Source organism: Pteropus alecto, unplaced genomic scaffold, assembly GCF_000325575.1.
Source record: "Pteropus alecto unplaced genomic scaffold, ASM32557v1 scaffold57, whole genome shotgun sequence".
In the NCBI taxonomy this organism is placed as follows: Eukaryota; Metazoa; Chordata; class Mammalia; order Chiroptera; family Pteropodidae; genus Pteropus; species Pteropus alecto.
Genome location: NW_006442508.1, coordinates 58,840 through 81,087, shown reverse-complemented (window position 1 = coordinate 81,087; position 22,248 = coordinate 58,840). Strand labels below are relative to the sequence as shown.

The following is a 22,248-nucleotide window of genomic DNA, read 5'->3' as shown; positions in this document are numbered from 1 at the left end:
TTCAGGTACTTACTGTGTGGCCTTAGATAAGTTCCTTAATCTTTCTGAAATCGCTTAGTATCTTCAACTATAAAAATGAAGTTAAAAATAATGATACCCCTTGTAAAGTTGTCGGATGTAGAGCTAATGTATATATTAAATATATAGTACAGAATAGAGCATCTAGGAGTTACTGCCTAAAGATAGATGTCATTATTATTGACCCTCCCTGAGTTTACATTTCTGGTTGAGTTCTTATAACAGAGCTTCGTGATTGGCATCCAGGTAACTCAATGCCTATCTTGGCTGTCCTGAGGTTGAAATAAGTGGCAGAGGAACTCGCCCTCAGGAGCCAAGAATCTTATTGGGAAAATAAGACTGAAAAGTGTGAAAGAGAAATATATAAATGACATAAAATAAGGCATTAAATAGAAAAATAATTAAAAGCCAAAGGCATGGTTCCATAAAGAGCCATGAGCTATATCAGAGGGAGGAGCAAACATTAAGGACTCCAGTTAAGGACTCTAGGCCTATTAAATGCCCAAGCCCACTCCTCTGTCCTGGCCAGTCATAAAATCATCCTTTATCTGTGTCCATTTCTCTTTCCTTCAGTATTTGACTTGCTCGCCTCTTCCCAGGCCTCTCAATTTCTCCTCTATTTGGCTGTTTCTAAAACAAGTGCACAAACCCTTACTTTTAACCCACAAAGTCTGCTTTCAGCTTTGTTTCTTAACTTTCCTTTTGCTCATTAGAGATGTCTTATATTGGGTTGAATTATCTGTTTTTTAATCATTTTTTTTATTTTTCAATTACAGTTGACATATAGTCAAATTATCTGAAAGTGCCTTTTTATAGGTCAAGAACAATCAAATATACGCAATAGGTCAAGCCTAAAAGGCCCTGTGGACATTAAAAATGTTCCATAAATCCTGTTAGGGTCGGGGAAGATAGGGATTAATGTAAGGGGTAAAGATAGAAAAACTGATGCCTCCTTGCTTTATGCAAGAAGAGCTAATTTAAATCATTCCCTGAAAGATTTTTCTGAAATAGATGCCTTGAATTTATCACCTCTGTCTACCTGATCTTACTTGGTTTTCATTGGAAGATCCTGGAACCATTTAGCACCCAAATGTTCCCAAGGACCCCTAAGAATTCTCTCCTCTCAGAGAAGTTTTTCAGGCTGTAGCCTTCTCCCTTGCCTCCTGAAGTTGCAGCTTCTGGAAAGAATCGCAGGGGAGCTGGGGACAGACTCCACCTCAAGTGGTCTCAGCTGCTCTCTCTGGGATTTTCTGGGCCTGGAATCACAATGTAAAGTATTGAGAATTGCCTTTTTTTTTTTTTTCCTGATTTGAAACGAAAGCAGTCATGAATTCGTACTAGAATTCAAAGGAGGCATTCTTTGCTTTATTCTAATCAGTCACTTAATCCCTTGGTAACCTCAGTGCTTTCATCCACAAAAGCCTCAGTGATCAGTGCATCTCTCTAGGGCCCTTGTGCACCACTGATGTGTAAACTGTAGAGCTCTGAACACATGTAAGATTCTGAGCCAGAAACTAGCTGCTTTGCAAACATGATGCCATCAGATAGTAAAGGCACAGTGAGAGAGAATCAGTTTAAATTTATTAAACCAATTCTAATAGCAATGAGCCAGACCTAATAGGAAAAAGAAAGGGAGGGAGAGTTTCTTTGAAATAGATGTTCTACTGCATATTTCAGCGATTATATGAAAGCTGTGATAAAATCTTGTTTGCATCAGTGTTTTAATGAGAAATTGAACAGCTTAGAAGACAACAGACATGTACCTTTGTAATATCTTTCTAAGCAAGTATGTATATGTGTGTTATATATATATGAATGTTATCATGCTTCAAGGTGACCTTCATGTTCGGTAGTGTCTCTTTCACCTTTGCCGCTATTTGCATAGGCTATCAAAGTATCTAGGGTTATCTTTTCTCTGGGCTAAAGACAGCCTCTTCATTCTCATGTAGAGAATGTGGGGGAGTTCTTTGTGCTGTTTATAGTTATAACTTGATCTCATTTGTCAAGTAATAAGGTAAAAAATATTGCTCAGAGATTGTGAATTTGACATAAATCTTGATGAAACAGGAGTATCTACATATGTCCCTTGTTCTGATGCTCATAAAAGAGGTCTGTTGGGAAAACTAAAATAGTATTTGTAGGGGAGTGCAACCTGGGCCCTGCAACCTTGCACAATAGTCATTCTGTGATTTTCCAAGGTTACTCTCTATCTATACAAGGCCATCTACCTTTGGAATGATTGATTTAAGGGAGCTTCAACCTTTGGTCTTTAGATTCAGCAGCTTAAAGGGGAAGTCAGCAGCTTTTTCTTTTTGAGCCAGCTATCAGGGGCTTCATGTCATTGAGAGACAGCTGCTAGTCTAATGTAGTCTTTGATGCCCCTGGATATCCAGCCCTAGATAAGTTCTGTGGATGATAGGAAGCAAATAAGATATCTGGCAAACTTTAGGAACAAAGATGAAGAAGGGGTTAGAGGTCAGGAAGACATAGCCGGACACTGGTGGAAGCGGGTACTGTTGAAGGCATGGGTTTAAGACAGATGAGCAAACTTAGCATATTATATGTGTCTGTATTTAAGGAACCCACAATTATTTGTCAAATCTGTGCATGATTTTAGTCACATTTTGGCTGAAATAGTTTCATGTAAAAGAAAATTTACTTTAAAACTCCGTAACACAGCAAACTTTTCATATTTCTGTGTTCCCTTCCAGCTTTTCCAAATATATTTCTCAGCTCAAATTACTTTGAACATTTTGCATATTGTTTTAGTCTTCCTAATTCTCTTAACAGTATAATAATTCACCAATTTGATGAAATATGATTTACTTAGTCATCTCTCTTTTTTTGATAGAAATTAGCTCTTCCTTCCTTTCCTTCCTTCCTTCCTTCCTTCCTTCTTTCCTCTCTTCCTTTCCCTTTTCCTGTCATAAATAATGATGTAATAACTAACTTTGGGCATATAACTTTTAATTTATTTGATTTATTTCCTTTTGTTAATTCCAGAAATGACTATCTAAGGATTTTTAAAGTTATTTTACATATTGCTTTCCAGTACATTTTGTCCTTTGGTGTTCTTGACAATCTGCTTTGATACACTGATGGCTCTTTTTAGGTCATCAAGGATGATATAAAGGTGCTACTCACCTACATGGTACCATAGGAGACAGACCTGGATCTTGAAAGCAGGACACCTAACCTCTAGTACTGGCCCTGCTACTAATTAGCTTTATGGTCTTGGATAAATCATGTCCCTCTCAGCAGCCTCAGTTCCCTCTTCCATCATACTAAGCTAAAAACAAACACTCTAGAGTATTGTGGTGAGGATGAAATGAGGTAATATACGTGAAGACCCTATGAAAACTACACAAATGTAAATTTGAAGTACTTTGAAAGAGCAAGCTGAAAATAATTTAACTTGGTATGGAAAACAACAGTGGGAAATCTGTGTGGGCGTGAAGAGTGTTCTGCAGATAGTTCTCCCTTACCTCTTGAATTTCATGGCTAACATGTTTGTTCACTTATTTTTTTTTACAGATGATTGAGTTTTATTCATTGTCCATTTGGACTGGGGTTCATTTCAGTTTGATTCATTTTTTCATCTACTTGGCACTTCTTTATATTTGTGTTATTTTCTACTAATTACAATTGCTGCTTTCCCAGATTATTTAACATTCATTCATTCATTCCACAAATATTTATTGGGTGCTTAAGGTATTTGAACTTAACTGTTTATTGCTAAAAAATGTGACTATTATTTCCTTAAAAGGTATTATGTGACTGTTATTTTCTTAAGTTTTTTGGATAATACTGAAACACTCTTGGAAACTGTATCTTACCCTCATTATTCTTAAGAGAGAATTTAAATATTAACATAGTTACACATTTCACAAAGCAAATATTTACCCATCCTATTTTTAATGGTTCAAATTCATGTTTAAATAACTCAGTAATAATCATATTAAAATTCATTTTAATGAATTTTTCTCCTACTTACTTTTCAATTATTATATTTTCAAATAATTTTAATAACTTGTTGATTGTTTTCAGTTTGTGTAGTTTTAGGATTTCCCCATAGGAATCACATAAAAATTAAACTCTAACGTATTGTTCCTTTAAAAAAATGGTCCAATTATTATTATAGATTCTAATTTCCAATAATATTACTGAATTAAATGAATGCCTGAGCCAGAGTCTAAACCTGGCAACACAAAGGGAAAAAGGTCTAGTATAAAGTTCATAATTAATTAAATGAAGCATCTCAGATATAGAAGGGAACTTAGAAGAAATCAAAATTAGTTAATTGGTGCTTTACTAAAGTTCAAGTTCCTTGACCAGGGAGAACATCTGCATGCTAATTTTGCAGAGGGTGGAATAATATTTTAAGCTGTTATTACTAAATTAGTAATAATGATCCTGTTAGTATTTTTTTATGCAAAATGACCATATATCTCAGAATATAATTGAAACTAAAATAGTCTGGATTGGTGACTTTGAAGCCCTTCCTTAGGATTTAGGAATGTGAGTCAAAGGTAGTCAACATAGAAACCACTCTAGAAATTACAAATAATGTAATTATTACAATAGCATAAATAAGACCTACCATTATAGGGCCTACAACAAAGGCAGATTTACCAAGACCCTAAGGAAGCTAAAGCTTCAGGGCCCCTACCTGCATGGGTCCCTATAAAATGTTCTAGGTGGGTTGGGAGCCAGGTTGTGATTGGAAGCATTTCTAGGTAAATGTTTCTGATAAATTCCCTAGAGACCTCAGAAAAAAAGGGATCTGAATCTCCAAGACTACAATACTTTGTTATATTTTTTCTCATTCCAAATATATATTCACTGTTGTATGAACTTTGTGTTTATAATTTTACATACTTTTTTTTTTTTGAAGGGTGCCCCCAGATTGTGTCTCAGCCCCATGCAACATAAATCCATTCCTGGCCAATGAGCTTCTTGAGTGCAGGGACTATATTTTGTTCATAGTTGTACATACAGATGTTCAGGGAAAAAGCCTGGCATAGGTTCCTTGTTGAATGAATGCCCACTAAAAGTCAGCTAGGTTGTTGGTCACCTGACATTTATTTTTGATAATACAGTCTCTGCAAGGTGAGTTTTATTTTTTCCATTTTAGAGAAGAAACTGAAGTTGCAGAGGCTGAATAGTGGTAGAGCTAGGATTTGAATCCAGGTTTCCCTGATCACTTTATTAAATCATCCTGCTTTCTGTATGTTCTACTAGTTCTAAATTTTGAAGCTGTTGGGGGAAGGCCATGAGACATGAACCATAACATACTGTTTTAACATTATATTTTCTTTCTGCTGTACTTCGTTATTAAAAAAAAATTCTAGAATGAGGGTACCACTCTTACATGCTATGTATCTGGGATTCAGGATCACCTAGAAAGATCCTGGAAGACCTGCCAGCAAATATGGTATATTCGAAAAACCATGTAGTTGTCCAAATGCCTAGCATGGCATGTAACATTTATGTGTAATTCCTTGTGCCTCTTTCCTAGAACCAGCAATATTGTCATTGGATACTGTCCTCACTGGTATGAGAGGCTAAATAAATGCCTTATTTCTACACTTGACTGTCTTGACTGAGGATGTGATCTTTACACCATTGTCAGTGTTAGACTGAGAGGGCAGGGATGCCATACTTTCACAGTGTTTAACACAGCACCACCTTCGAACAAATCACAATTAAATGGTTTTTAAAGATGAGTAACTTTCATGATAAAATATAACAGAATAGCGATTAAAGAACCATAGGAAGTTAATACAATAAGTAGTAATAGGAACTAAAAATCTTACTGACAAAAATAAAAATCTAGTGTCAAATGTGCCAGGCACTGTTCTAAGTGCTTTCCATGTACTATCTCATATAATACTCATTTAAATTTCTTGAGGTAGGTACTGTTATCATTGCCATTTTAGAGGAGAGGAAACCAAGGGATAGAGAGTAACTTGTCTAGTTTCATGAGCTAAGTCAAGCCCAGGCTGTACTGCTCCAAATTCTGTGCTCTTGCCTGCTAATTTAAGGATGGACCTTAAAGGTCATTTGGTTCAATTAAAATTTTTTTTTCTGTTATAGATAAAGAAGCTGAAGCCCCCAAAATAAATAGCCTGCCTGAAGTTCCAGTTAGTGGCAATTCTAGAATGTAGAACTAAGTATTTCAGCCTTCTAGTTCACTGTCATTGTATCTTTGAAACAGACTTTTACGTTTTAGACCCAAATATGATTGAACAAGCTATGAGAAAGCAAGGGCTATTTAACAGCTATGGCACAGAAGCAAGGGCCAGTTGACTAAGAAAGCTGTACGACAATGTTTGGGTGCTAGGAACACACTAAAGAAAGCAGTCTGAAAGTTATAATTTGATTATGCTTTTATCCCACCTCACCCATGGGAGCATCGCCTCAGTACCCAATCACAGAGAATTAATCTATATTACCTTTTGTGCTGTTTAACTTTTTTCCTTACAGAAACTATATACAGCATCGAAAGCAAGTTTAGAATAAATCATTTTTATTTATCTAAGTTTCCTTCAACCCACAGCTATTATTTTATCATTTTTTTCATTCTTCATTCATTTACATTGTTTCCTTAAATTCAAGTCTATAAAACACTTATTTAACAAATAAAAGGCACTATGGTAGTCATTTCAAAAAAAGAGTAACATGATAGCTTCTGCCTTAAGATGACCTATGACCTCAGGAGAGAGAAGTACAAAAAAAAAAATAGAATAAAATCAGCATAATTTTATGTTTCAATTAATCCAAATGATAACCATAACAATGTGACAATATGATTCAAATTAAGAAAATTTTTTGACTATGTGTCTATATATACATACACAAATATTTGGGCATTGAACAAGCTGCTAGCAGTCATTACTTCTGGGGTATGAAGTTAGGGAGTAAGGAAAAAGAAGACTTTGTTTTTAACTTTATTTCATTATGTATTGTTTGAATGTTTTGCAGTAAAAATGCATTATTTTTGTAATTTAAAAAAGTCAAGAGAATTGGTTAAAACAGATAGTTTTTGTCAGTGAATTTAATTGCTGCATGCTATATCATTCTTCAGTTTCTCCAAAGTTCCAAAAATCTCAAAGGAAAAAAAAGAAGCAAAAAGTTGTTACTCTGGATTATATATTAATGTTTTTTTTACTCCATAACAATATGTAGATATTTAAAGGTAAAAGAAGGAAACATACAATGCTTATGCAGTTAACATGAAAGAAGAACTGTTAACAAAAAACCCCAGCCCTTTTTTTTAAGACTCAGTCACATAATCTCTGGTCAAGATACAACTCTATGAAGAACCAACCAATGGACTCCCCCAAATACTAAAAGATCCTGGGTTTCATCCACCTCAAGGCACCCCTATACCTCAAATTTTCAAGTAGCACTACTAGATCACCCAAGAAGCACTTTAATTACTTTTGTGATTCACTCTTACTGGTCAATAAGTTAAAAGCTAATCTATTCACAGCATCTTTACTACTTTTCAGCATTAGAATTATTATTAATGTTCATTAGTTTTAATTATACTTTTTTCTTTTAACATAGACTATTTTCTAATGTTGAGTTTTGTCAGTAAGATTTTTATATGCAATTAAATGATTTATTTTATACTATAAACTAATATAAAGTTTCTCTCAGTTCATAGGTTCATCATGTCTAGTATTGTTTCCATTATTCAATATTTTCCGATCTCCAGTTGGGCCTAATTTTCCATGTATGAGAGTGTTCATATGAAATCAAGCTGTTTAAACATGATCACAATGTTATTCTCTGAGCGTTTATAATTACATTTATTTAAACTCTTGTTAATCATTCACTGAAGTGTAACTTTTTCTACTTAATGATTAGAAAAAGTAAATATTGCTCTCTTGAAGGTTTTAGGTACCAGTTGTTGTCTACAAATAGTTTTTTTCATGACTCTTTTATCCAACAATGGTATTCTGGTTATAGAAACTATCTTTGGCGATTCTTATCTGCAAGTAGTTTTCATCTTTTATTCAAATGTGATTAGAAACATCTGTAAGAATGCTAGTTTTAACTTGTTTGATCATTATTTCCTATATTTTTTAGTGGCATCTTAGGTCCTTTTGGAGATGGGTTGGGATTATAACATAGGTACTATGCAGTAATTAAATGAACAATTGTGTTAACATTTTACGTAGTATTGCCAATGGCACTCATATGTAATTTAACATCACTTTAATGGAACACTAAAGTTTGAGCAAATAAAAATTAAAATCATAGGAAGAAATGAAAAGCCTCATGGTTAATGTGTGAGTCAGGGATAAGTTGTTCATTGATTTCTCTGTGGACAAATAAAACATGTAGATAGATTGTTTTGGTATTTAAATGGGCAAAGTGAAGTCAAATATCTGTTGAGTCAGTATCAACGCAAGTGGCTGCCATGGGTATCAAGCTGTAAATTCTTCTTTTTCATTGAAGCTAGGTAGCTAATTCATGTCATCAAATCTTGCTAGCTTGAATTTAAACAGATGACATTTGAATTTTGGCTCTGATACTTATTATGGAGTAAAAGACCCACTTATATACCTGTATAACCTCAGGCAAATTTCTCTGGGCTTCAGTTTTCATCAACTGTAAATGACTATAAAAATACTTACCTGGCAGGTTTATGTGAGAATTGAGATAATATATGAAAAGCACTTAATACACAGTTTCTGACACTACTGTCAGTATGCAATAAAATATTTTATAATAATAATAATTAAGAATAATATTATAGTATGTCAGAAAGTTATCTGTAATAATTATATCAATCCTCCACTTTCAGAATTAAGACCTATATTAGTTCTTTCTTCTCTCTATTTCTTTTTTTCCTTTTCTTTTTTTGTGTGTGAGTGGGAGGGGAAGGTGGTGAAAGGTAACAAATAACAAGTTTTTTGTTTGTTTGTTAACCTTCTTTTTTTTCTGTCCTTGACAAAAAAGCTTGGGCTAGATTTTTAGCTACCAGATTTAGCAAAAATATGGTATGTTATTAACTTGCAACCCAACTTTAACAAGGGAGTTTATAAAAATTCCTTTAGTTTATGGAAAAAACCATTTTAGATGATTTTTGAAGATTTTGCTTCTATCTAACCAAGACAAATTAAAAAAGACTTCTGCTAGTGTTTCCATTTCAAAATATTATACTTAGTCTTTAAGACATTGGTGAGAGGGTGGGCAGAAGAGGTTTAAAAATGACATTTAATTTATAAAAATGTGCCTGTGAAACACTGCAGCCTTCTTGTTCAAGAAAGCAGTTGCAGCAGTCTGTTGGCAAAGAAGTCTTAGCTATTAATTATGTAAATGGTGGCTTTTTTTCACAGCTGTTTTTGCAATTCTTGCACTAAATTTTGGTTAAGAATTTTGACAGAGCCTTTAAGAAGTGTATTATATAGAGGTGATTGTTTTATTTTCTTTTATTTAAAAATATAAAATACTCTATCTTCTATTTTATTTTTTACTTTTAATAGTAGAAATTGTCATAATACACAAAAATCTAAGGAATAAAATAGTGAACCCTCATGAACACATCACTCAGCTTTAAGAGTCATCGACATTCTGCAGCTTGTTTCAAGATGGGGTTTTTAAATGTAAAATATTTCATAGAAATGGGCATACATAATTGAGTTGCACATCCTGAAAAGACTATATGTTTCTGTTGGATTATATGTTGAGATATGTGTGTGTCTGAAATCCACTTCTATTCAACTGAAAATTTAAATCCTTTCTGGAACAAGGCAGATCTTCTTTAAATAGAAAATAATCAGTTGAGTTATTTATGAATATCTAACACATATCTGCCCTCGTTTTAGCTTCTCTGAGGGAAAGATGCCAAGAAATGCTAAGGTAAAGTTTCTCGAAGAGGTGGAAACATAGAAAAGAAATAAATATCCCAGGCTCAGGAACAAGTTGGTAAGCCCTTGACCTAGATCAGTGTTTCCCAATATTTCTTGTCCTGTAAGCCTCTTTCACGGTATTAAGCAATCTTTTGAATCCCTGAAGAATTTTTAAAATCCTTTCATCATTTGTGTGTACTATACAAAAAGTGTTGACATATATTTATTTATATGTCTAATTAAAGATTAAATTTATTTAAAATATTCAGAAAACAAATTATGAATATTTAAAATACTCATACGAACATAAATATTGGCATTTTCCCATTTAAGAAACACTATTGTATTATTTAAATTATTTTAATTACACATGAAAAAGCATTTTATGACACATTTTAAAACAATATCCTGTGTTTGTTTTTAGGACAAAATGTATACTAAAATACAGAATAAAATTTACACATTCTGTGGTATTTTCCAAGTCTGGTACATCTATCTCTTTTTTTTGTGTGGGAGATGACATTAGATATAACAAAAATGAAATTAAAAAAATTTTAAATGTTACATATTTATTTTAAGGGTATTAGAAAATACTGGTCTCTCATGTATAGTAGGATATAAAGTTTCCTTTCAAAACAAACATTTTATAAAAAATGGTTTAATAAATAATAGTACATGAGGTATTTGGATATGCAAACAAACAAACGGGCCAACATGAAGTGATGCACAAAAAACTAAACTTTGTGATTTGTGGAATGTGATGTTATGGCATCAAAATGGATAAAAATTATTTATATAACATTTTGCTTAAATTCTTAAATTTTGCTTTTTAAAAAAGTACAAGCTTTCATAAAGTAAGTTTAGTGACTTATTCATAAATAACTACATATATAAGAGAAATAGTTTGGGGCAGCTCTTTCAAGAATTTCACAAATAACACGAGCCAATAAGGACAGTCTTTATTTCAAATATGTGAAAAGTCAAACTAGATCTACTCATCATTATTTCCTCCCTTAATATTTCTTAAAGCATTGTTTCTTCTTCCAAAACAACTTGGTATACTATAAATTAATTGTGAATTTTGTATGCAACTTATAGATCTAGTGAGAATCTCCTTGGGGCAATTTTGTAAATTATTATCATTTTTCTGTCTCTCATACTAGCTATATTTCAATGTCCTTGCTCTTTATGTTTTGTGCCTTTAATCAGTTGTCTACTATAGGTACAAGTCAGTTGTTCTCAAGGGAGAGAAGACAGAGGAATTTTGCCAACCCAGGGCACATATGGCAATGTCTAGAGACATTTTTGGTTGTCATAATTCTGGAAACAGGAGTACTACTGGAATCTAGTGGTTAGAGGGTGCTAAATATTCTGCAATGTACAAGGCAGCCCACCACAACAAAGAATTATATTGCTCCAAATGTCAATAGTGCTGAGTTTGAGAAATCCTGGTATTATGTAAACAGTATATGTCTATGAAAGACAATTTGGAACCATGAAATCATCAAAACTATCATGGAAGCTGGCAGTATTTAGTGGAGTAATAAAATGAATAAGCTATCATCTCATAAACAAACTCATCTTCCCCACCCTCTGTGCATGTTTACTCAGGCTCTGAAATGTTACATTTTTAGCAGGGGAGAAATCTACAAATCTAAATTATGCATATTTATTGATCTAAAAATAAAATGAAAACAGATTCCATTACTGCCTTTGCTTATGTGGAATTTTGGGGCTTTGCTAATCTGAGGGATAAAAACATAGGCCAAACAGCTTGGAATTTAAAAAACTAAATTTAGGAGAGAGAAATCTTTCCTCTATAAAGGAGAGAATGAGGCCAACCCACAAGAAGAAATGGATATGAAAGACCAAGACAAAGGGCTTCTGAGAGTGTCCTGGTTACTGGGTTACTGACTATACAAGTCTATTCAAAGATGCATAAATGACCCTAAAATTATAATGCAATTCATCCCTGTGATTTGGTTACTGAGCCAGGAAATTGCTCATTTTTGCTTAAGCTAACTTGAATTAGGGTTCTGTCATTTGCAATCAAAATAGCCCTGATTAATATATGCAATTTCAGGAATTAGTAATAATGTAATGAAATATAAATTTTGAACTTGAGATTAGGTCTTTGATTACAGGTTTAAGATAGCAATTCTAAACCACTCATTCAACAAACATTTATACCTAGCATGTACCTAATATTCTGTACAAGGTGCTGAAAATATAAACACAAATAAAAAAATAGCCTCTCCTTTCAAAGAACTCTCAGTCTAGTTGGGGATACAGAAAAGTAACATATGATATGAGTACTATGCACATCTTATTATGAGAGGCCGCAGTGGGGGCACTAACTCTGACAGGTCAAGAATAACTGTCTAAAATGAGTCTTGGAGGATATTCTATAAACAAAGCAGGGAATAAGAAAGACATTCTAGCTGGACAGAGCACTAGTAGAGGTGGAGTGGAGAGGAATAGTAAGGTAAAATCAGGATAGTGCTAGTAGTGCATTATAGTGGAATTTGAGGTACAAGGGCTTGGCATTAGTGATGGGAATGAGTGGCCAGGAAGGAGGCTGGAATGGAAGCCAGGTTGCATCCTGAAGATTTTGATGAAAAATTGGGACTTTATTCCAAAAGCTTTGGGGAGTCACAAACAGGGAGTGACATGATGCATGTTAAAAATATCATTCTGTAAAATGGGGAAAATAATAGGTAACTTTCAAGGTTGTCGCAAAATTATAGATAGATAAAGTGGAATTTAAATTCCAGCTCAGTCTCAGGACTGGCAATATAATTTAGGTTTCCTCCAAATAAGGACATTTCAGACTGAGATCATCCTAGAACTTAAAAGATCCCGATAGCCACTATGCAATCTTTTCAATGTCTGAGGATTGGAGAACAAGTGGTCTGTAAGCAACCATAAACTTAGTTTTATAGTAGGCTTTTTGTTTTAATACAGATTTTCTTCGTTTAAAAACTAATCCTAAAGAAAGCTTCTTCTGTGTCACAAGGTGGTGTAATAAGGAACAAATACTTAATTGCAACGTAACATATTAAATTAATCCAAAGAAAACCAAAACAATAATTAGTAAAGATCTATGCACCCCTTGTTCACGGCAGCACAATTTACAATAGCCAAGATATGGAAGCAACCTAAATGCCTATCAACAGGTGATTGGATAAAGAAATTATGGTTCATATATACAATGGAATATTACTTAGCCATTAAAAAAATAAAATCCTACCATTTGCAATGACATGGGTGGACCTAGAAGTTATTATGCTGAGTGAAATAAGTCAGTGAAAGATAAATACCATATGATTTCACTTATATGTGGAATCTAAGGAACAAAAAGGACAAACTAAACAAAAACAGACTCACGACTATAGAGGACAATCTGGCGACGGCCAGAGGGGAGGAGGGTTGGGGTGTGGAAGAAAGGGGTGAAGGGTTAAAGAAGAACAAATTAGTAGTTGATAGATGGTCATGGGGATGAGGAGCACAGCATAGGGAATGCACTTAGCATTAATATAATGGCTAGGTGGAGAGTCAGAGGAGAGAAAGAGCAATTAGGGGGATTGTTTTATAAACTATGCAAATGTCTAAACAATGTACTGTATACTTGAAACTAATAATAAAAATTTTAAAAATTAAATTATTCTTTTTTTTTTTTTTTTGTTAAAGGAAAGGCAGAGAGGGGACAAGTGGGAAAAACAAGTTCATCTCAGGCTACCAAACCATTGCAAGATTTCTCTATGGTGCTGTAAGTCACTGGGTTATGCAGCATATTTCACTTTCTGACTGATTTCAAGGAACTCCTTATTTAGATTAGTGATTTAGAAATTTTAAAGAGATAGAAGAAATTATTTGGAAAACACAATTTAAATATGTAACCCCTCAGTTTACCTCACTATCAGAGTGCTTAATTTTGTATTAAAGGCAGAGTTTTTCTCAAATTAGAGGAAAATTAAAAATATCTGAAAATATAGTGTTTTATATGCTGTTTGGAAACAATGTCTATTTGTTACTACTTTTTCCTGTGTATTTTAAAAATCTATTAGCCAGTTTTAAGGCTTTAAATTAACCACTTAAACATATTTTTCATGAAAATTCTAATTGTTAACACTCTTTTCAGGTAACCCAAACTTTTCAACAATTTCGACTTTTTTTAAAATAAAAAGGTTAAATAAACATATATTTACATGTATTTGTATAGAAAAGTTTAAAAAGACTATAAGAAGACTATTAACAGTAGTTTAAAAAGACTATTAACAGTAGTTTCCTCGAAGTTGGGATTGTCAGGTGGAAAGGAGAGAGGAATTTCACTTTATTCACTTTATATCCTTTGGTATAATTAGATGTTTCTCAATTTACACAAGCATGTATTGTTTTAATAATTAAAAGAACTAGATAAAATGAATCGTTTTCTAACTTATATATGCATAATCTTCATAGTTAATAACTATAAATTTCTTCCCCTTTAAGGTCTTATTTCTCAAATCACAGTATACTCACACATTAATACGTTTTATATACAACTCTATTCAAAGATACATATATGACCTTAAAATTATAATGCAATCTGTTTACTGCAAAGGCAGATATGATGAATCATAGTATAATGCACAATGATAATAGTCTAGAATGTTCACAAAGAAAAGAAAGGTAGCAGATATTTTTTTATGTGCAAATTTAGAAATAGAGTAATTTTATGTTTCTATACATTTTTTATCTTTCTATATATTTAACAGTTGATTATTAAAAATTAGATTACTTCTCTTAGCACATAATAAAACCCCACTAATAGTTTTCTCATTTAAAAAATGTAACAGGTGTCCAGAGTAATTTATTTTTCCGAAGCAAACTAGCTGACTCAAAAAGTTAAATTTGATTCTAGATATTAGCCTCAAAAATGTGAGGCAAACTCTCTTGAAAGTTCCCCAAAGATTGCTTCCTCTTTTAAAAACATTCTTAATAAAGACATTTAATGTTTAATTTTGTTGTCATTTATAAACCCCATGTTCACAACAGCTGCATTTTACTCTGTAACCTGGGCACGTTATTGAATCTTACTAAGCTTCAGTTTTTCTCATCTTTAAAATGAGGACAATAATAGGACCTAGTTCATAAGGTTATCATGAGAATTAAATGTGATAGTGCATGCAAAAATGCTTAATATAGTCTGTGGCACATAGTAATACTCAATGAATATTAACTATTATTTTGCTTACATTTTTACTATTGTTTAATAATTTTAACATTTCCTAACATAAACTCTAGCTTTTGAACTACTGCTTTAAAACAGTAGAGTTTATTCTTCCCAGTTTTTATATTACTAGTGTAACTCCTAGAACAATTAATCTCATCTTTTCTGCTATGTAACAAATAAAACCAAATGTGGAGTATGATTATTTCAATTCCTGTATTTAGTATGTATCACTTAGCTAACATTTATTTAGCTTACTATAGCTAAGTACAATTAAGAATAGGAATAGTAACAACAAATACATATTTGAAATGGTCATGTCTTAACATAATTCTGAAATGGTTACATGTTATACTAAAAAGGTTTCATCAATTAAATTTGTAAAGTACTAGTTTTCCACAGAATGAAAGTAAACTCATATTCTCATACTTTAATGTATAATTATAGATTTTAAAATAGTTAAATAATTTAAAAAGTACATTTTTTAAGGAGGATAATTGGACTAATATATTAGTAATAGCTTAGTAAATAAAACATACAGTACTTTAAATATAAAATTTGAGGATAGAACTTGTGAGTTAGACAAAAATTAGTTGAGTTTATTTCAATAAAGAGAATTATTTAAACAGAAGATACATTTCTTAGTCTACCTTTTTAACTCCTGCTCCTTATATTCTGAAGCTATTATATGAAGCCAGCTGTACAGTACCTTGATCAGGTTGTGTCCCACAGTGTAGATAGCTGTTAAATTTCCTTTCTCTCCAGGGGCATGCATACCTGTCCCATACCCATGCCAAGCAACTAGATATGGGTTGTGAATTGTAATCCAATATTTGACACGGTCCCCAAACATCTGGAAACAGTATGTGGCATAGTCATTGAAGATATCTATTATGGTTTCATTTTTCCACCCCCCATATTTTTCTTGCAGTGCCAAAGGCAAATCCCAGTGGTATAAAGTAACTATAGGTTCAATGTTTCTAAGTACTAGAGCGTCCAGAAGAGTATTATAGTACTGGAGACCTTTTGTGTTGGCAACTGCTACTATTCCATCAGGGAAGAGCCTTGGCCAGGAAATTGAAAACTGATAAACTGAAACTCCTATAAAATCCAAAGCTGATAAGTCTTTTTCCAGAAAAACGTAACTGTCACTGGAACTGTTTGTGCTGTTGACATTTTTAAGGTGTGTATGGATGAAATAATCCCATATAGAGGGACCTTTCCCATCTGTCTTCCAATTCCCTTCCACTTGAAATGCTCCAGTCCCAACGCCCCAGAAAAAGTTTTTAGGAAAAGTGTCGTAGAGAAACAGCTGACTTTCATTTACCGGACTATAATTAGGATTTTTAGACCATATAGCTCTTCCGTCTCCAGAGAATCCAGTAACAGCTCGTAGGAGAATAAATGCTGACAGGATGACATATCTTTGCAGTCCCGCGTTGGACATTGTCTTCCTATAGCATATGTTTCTTTCATTGGTACCGAAGAAAATCCATTCATTCCCTGGAGATCCTGCCGCACAGCCTGGCTTCATTTGCCACTAACTAGCTGCTCGACTGTCTTATCAACGCTTCAGTAAGAGCTTGTGATTGTAAAGCTCTGTCAATGATTAGCTTGAACTGTGAGACTCAGGATGGGTCATGGAGAGCAATGTAATTTGAGGGGGGTGGCTCTGTTTCAGCCACTAACATGTTTTATTCTCTTATTATGGGAAAAATTAGATAAAAATGCACCAGTGATAATAGTTTGATGTGTAGCTAAACATATTAACAATGAATAAAAAAATGCCGTATTTTCTTTGTAGCCTTTCATATTGACCCAAATCTTTTCTGAACATTTTGAACATTATTACCTGTTGTAAATGCCTTTTCTATTTTTATAGTTTTTGAGTTTTTATTGTTTTACATTTTAGGAAAACAATCTTAAATGCAAATAAATAGCATTCCTACATGCCAATAATAAAGAATTAGAAAACATCATATGATATCACACTTCCACAAAAATTACAGCACATCTAAGAATAATCTTATTAAATGTTACCTATTTTAAGAAAAGTATAAAAATGTATTGATAAATTTGAACGAAGATGAATTAAGAAATACATAGCACTTTTTAGGTAGAAACACTGAATACTTTCCTTTTTAGTTTATAAATTTAATACACTTTTAACCCAAAACTTCTAATCCCAAATTTTAAACAAAATTATTGTGAAAGTTCACTTAAAGAATAAATAGGCAATAATTACCAAAAAATCTGAAAAAGGAAATAGTAAAGGCATAAACTATCTTCACATATGAAAACATTAAAAAGCACATTTTAAACAGCATGATTCTGGAATAAGAATAAATAGAAAGAAATATTGTATAGCATCTACAGCCTCTAAATAACCTTGAAAAAATTGTTTTAAATAGTTGAAGTACACATCCTAATGAGAGGCAGAATGGTTAAATGTTTGGTCTCTGGAGTTAGACTGCCTGAGTTTAAATACAGCTGCGTGACTAGGAACAAATTGTTTAACTTTTCTGTGCCTCCATTAGATCAATTAATATATGTAAAGCACTTAGAACAGAGACTGACACATAGTAAGTGCTCAATAAACATTATTCTTATTTTTATGTAAAAGGGAAAGATTATTCAGGAAGTGACACTAGGATTTAGCATAAAAGACACTATGTTCTGGCTCCTGCCTACATTTTTAGAATCATTTATCATCAGTTAACTACAGTAGCACACTTCCCTATGGCTATAACAAACAATTTTTAATAAGTAATACACATCTTGATCATTCACATCTCTGTGCCTTGGTGCACGCGCTCTTGACATAGTAGTTCCCCAACTTCTCTAGCTCATATCTACCTATTCTTCAAAACTTCAGTACTTTCTCTGGAAGCCTTTCTGACTCCTGGTTTCATTCATTCATTCATTCATTCATTCATTTAAATTTAAAAAAAGTGTTTGCAGTTTATTAATTTTTTCATGAAAAATCTGCACAACCACTGCAGATAAAGTCACTGCAGAATATTTACTCTTTCTGTTGTCCAATCTCTAGCTCACTTTTTGCCAGCACCAACATTGGCCTTTGCAGTCCCCCTGACTTTCTTCGTTTTGTTCTTACATTCCTTTCTGTTTTCTTGAGGTCTGTTTCTTCTCATACAGGCCATCTCTAGCTAATCTATGTCTGGGTTCTTTTTTTTTTTTTTTTTTTTTTTTAGTGTAATCCAAGGAATCATAAATTGTGTTGAAGCCAGTTGTCTTGCCATCACCAAAATGGTTTCTGAATCCAAATACAAAGATGACATCTGGTGTGCTCTTGTACATTTTAACTAGTTTTCTCCAAATTTCTGCCTTAGGTACTGTTGCCTTCTCAGGGTAAAGGATGTCAATGACCATTTGTTTTTGTTGAAGTAGTCAGTTAGTTCAGACAGTTATTGTGTTCTTCATGATGATGGTTGATCCAAATGCAGCCAGAGAGAAAACAAGCCAGTTTGATTTGATTTAGATGGATCTCTTCTGTGTTCTCATGGCAGCCCACGCTTTCTCTCTTATGATACTCATCACACAATAAATCAATAAACCACACAATAAATTGATCTGTATCCTCTATTTGAGTGTTCTCTCTCTCTTTCTCTCAAAAACAAGGACCATGACTGTTGGTTCTCTGTTGAATATATGGGGCCTAGTAGTCACTAAAGTATATGTTGAATAAATGTACCCATAGTATACTATGCATGCCTCTATCACTGCATTTATCATGTAATCCTGAAATTATTTGTCTCCCACACTAGACTGTAAGACTATCATTTAAACTTTTATCATTGCTTATCATAGTAAATGCTTAAATCAAATCGTCTATTGAATGAATGGAGTTGGTACAATTAATTCACTATTTATAAAATAAAAAATTTCAAGGTTTATCGAGATATAATTGACATATAATATTGTATTACTTTAAGGCACACGATGTAATGATTTGATATATACATATATTGCAAAATTATTACTAAAAATAAAAATTTTAAATGGAATAATTTAAACCCTCACAAATACATTTATTTCAAAATATACAGCCATGGAAATGATTAAGATGGTAAATTTTATGTTATGTGTTTTTCTTACCATGATTAAAAAAACATTAATAGTCACAGTATACTAGAAGAAAATATAAGTAAATATTAAATTATATAAATATATTGTTTATATGATCATATGTAATTTAACTATAATTAAAATATATGACAAATAAAAAATTGAGAGGCAAATAACAAACTTGGAAAATCTTTGAGCAAATTTAGAAGGCAGTGGCCAACTTTTTGTTATATGTGTAATTCATGGATACCAAAATATGAATAAAAATATACAAAGAGGAAATGCAACTGTATACTTAAAGAAAAAAACTTTAACTTACCAGTAATTAAAAACACATAAAAATAACTGTAAAATTATCAAAAATAAAAATAAATGATGAAAACCCATGTTGATGATATTGTAAAACTTTGATTGGAATATCAATTTGTATGCTACTTAATCTATAGAGTCAATGCAATAAAAATCCCAGCTAGTTATTTTGTGGATATTGACAAGTTGATCCTAAATTTTATGTGGAAAGGCAAAAGACCCAGAATAGAAAATACATTTTTGAAGGTACTGACAATCCAAAGACTGATGTTACCAGACTTCAAGGCTTACTTTAAAGCTATGGTAATCAAGATGGTATGGTTTTGGCAAAAGAATAGACCCGCAGAGCAATGGAATAGAATAGAAAACTCAGAAATACACTCATGAAAATATAGTTGATTTATCTTTGACAAAGAAGCAAAGGCAATTCAATGGAGAAATGATAGCTTTTTCAACAAATGGTGCTAAAACAATTGGACATCCACATGCAAAAAAATGAACCTAGACACAGGCCTTACACACCTCATAAAAATTAGTTCAAAGTGGGTCATAGGCCTAAATGTTATAGGCAAAACTATAAAACTTCTAGAAGATAGCATAGAAGAAAATCTAGAAGACCTTGGGTTTGGAGATGACCTTGTACCCAGAACACCAAAACTCATAAAAGAAAAAAAGTGATAAGATGGACTTAAACAAACAAACAAATAAACAAAAAAACAAACAAAACTTTTGCTTTGCAAAAGACACTATTAAGAGAATGAAAAGATAAGCACAGACTAAAAGAAAAATCTGCGACATCTGAAAAAAATGGCAGGGATGATAGAGGCTTTGTTCATCAATCTTGTGACCAAATCAAAATTGTGACAGAAACACAGAGCAAACAGCAAGGAAAGTTGCTTGGGATGTAGACAAACAGAAGCACTACAACTCAGGAGAGAAATAATTAATCAACCTACAACAGTAGAAGGTAGGAGGGGGCGAAGATGCAAGGCTGCCCAGTCCCAGCGGCTGAGTGGGACAGAGGCTGTGGCAGTGACAGCTGACAGCTGAAGACACATCTTTAAGGGGCCTGTCTGAGAGTGGACTTTCCCAGCGACAACCTGCTCACTCTGAGCACCAGTGCCCAAGAGGCAGCATGGGGGGCACCAGGAACTTACAGGGGTACACTGAATTGTCAGAGTGAGGGTTGGAGGTAAGACTCTCTCCCCGGCAGAAGTGCCAGCAGTATCCATAGTTCCTCTGTTGAGCCCTCTACCCTCCCAGTGTGTGGACTCAGTGCCATCATAGCTGAGATGTCATCAATCTGGATAACAAAGTTCGCTCTGCTCAGAGGATTTCATGAAACTCTGCCTCCCTCAACTTGTGTCCCCACCAAAGCCACATCCAATTGTGTCCTCGGTGAGTACGATGCTTGTTGCTGAGCAGCACCAAGACTCACACTGGTGGCAGCTGGCCTCGGTTTCTGGTGTGGTTTCTTGAGTCAGCTATAAGCACAACATCTGTGGATTGCTTGCTTAATCTTAACAAGTGGCCCCAGAGAGGCACAGGCTGGGGCTAAACTTGATCTGCAGCTGAACCCCTCTCAGGACTGTGACATTGGACACCTACTACACAAAGCTATGCTAAATAGACTGGGAAACTTAGGAGCTTTGCTTAGTACTTAGAAATAGAAACAGAAAGGCAGCCAAAATGGGAAGTCAAAGAAGCAGAAATCATATGAGAGAATAGAACAGAGATCCAGGAATCATGGAGTCAAGCAATCTAACAGATGCAGAGTTCAAAACACTGGTTATAAAGATGCTCGGTGAACTTAGGGGGAGTGTAGATGAATTTAGTGAGGATTTTAACAAAGAGATAAAAAACATAAAAATGGAAATTATAAAAGAGAACTAGTCAGAAATGAAGAACACATTATCTGAGACGAAGAGTAAATTATATGGCATAAAAAGAGTGGATGAAGAAGAGGATCACATGATCTATATAGAGGATGAGAAAGCTAAGGACATTCAATCAGAACGACAAGAAAAAAGAAGCCAAGACTATAATAATAATTTAAGGAGCCTATGGGACACAATTAAATGTAACAATATCCACGTCATAGGGGTACCTGAAGGAAAACAAGATGTCGAACAGCTATTTGAAGAAATAATGATGGAAAACTTTTCTAACCTGGTCCCAAGAAAGAGGAACCCAAAGAGGCCCACACCAAGACACATCGTAATTAAAATGCCAAAGTTTAAATACAAAGATATAATCTTAAAAGCAGCAAGAGAAAAGCAGTTAGTTACCTGAAAGGGAGCACTCATAAGCCTGGCAGCTGATTTCTCAAAAGAAACTATGTAGGACAGAAGGGCTTGGTAGAAAATATTCAACATGATGAAACCCCAGGATATACAACCAAGAATACTTTCTCCAGCAAAGCTATCATTTAGAGTTGAAGGACAGATAAAAGCTTCTCAGGCAAAAATAAGCTAAAGGAATTAATTACCACCAAGCCAGTATTACAGGAAATGTTGAAGAGACTTCTTTAAGAAGAAAAACATGTATTAAAAACAGGAATAAAGAATGGTAACAACTATGTTCCTATCAAGAAGTTCCTCAAATGGAAAAGACTTAAATGCTCCAACCAAAAGAGAGAGTGGCTGAATGGATAAGAAAACAAAACCCTTACATATGCTGCCTACGAGAGACTCATTTCAGATTAAAAGACACACACAGACTTAAAGAAAGGGAATGAAAAAAGATATTGCCTTGATG

The 22,248-nt window shown here is 33.5% G+C and overlaps 1 protein-coding gene across 2 annotated transcripts in view; it reads right to left on the bottom strand.

Annotated features, from left to right (window-relative positions):
• The window catches only part of KLB (klotho beta), a 32,305-nt gene extending 15,574 nt beyond the window's left edge, over window positions 1-16,731 (bottom strand). Inside the window, exon 1 of one of the 2 annotated variants that reach the window (XM_006922440.3) lies at window positions 15,806-16,731. In XM_006922440.3, the coding sequence (XP_006922502.1) occupies window positions 15,806-16,630 (825 nt within the window). In that variant the 5' untranslated portion in view covers window positions 16,631-16,731. The remainder of the gene's footprint in view (window positions 1-15,805) is intronic. The other variant, XM_006922441.3, reaches the window with a different exon arrangement.
• Between the last annotated feature and the right edge of the window lie 5,517 nt (window positions 16,732-22,248).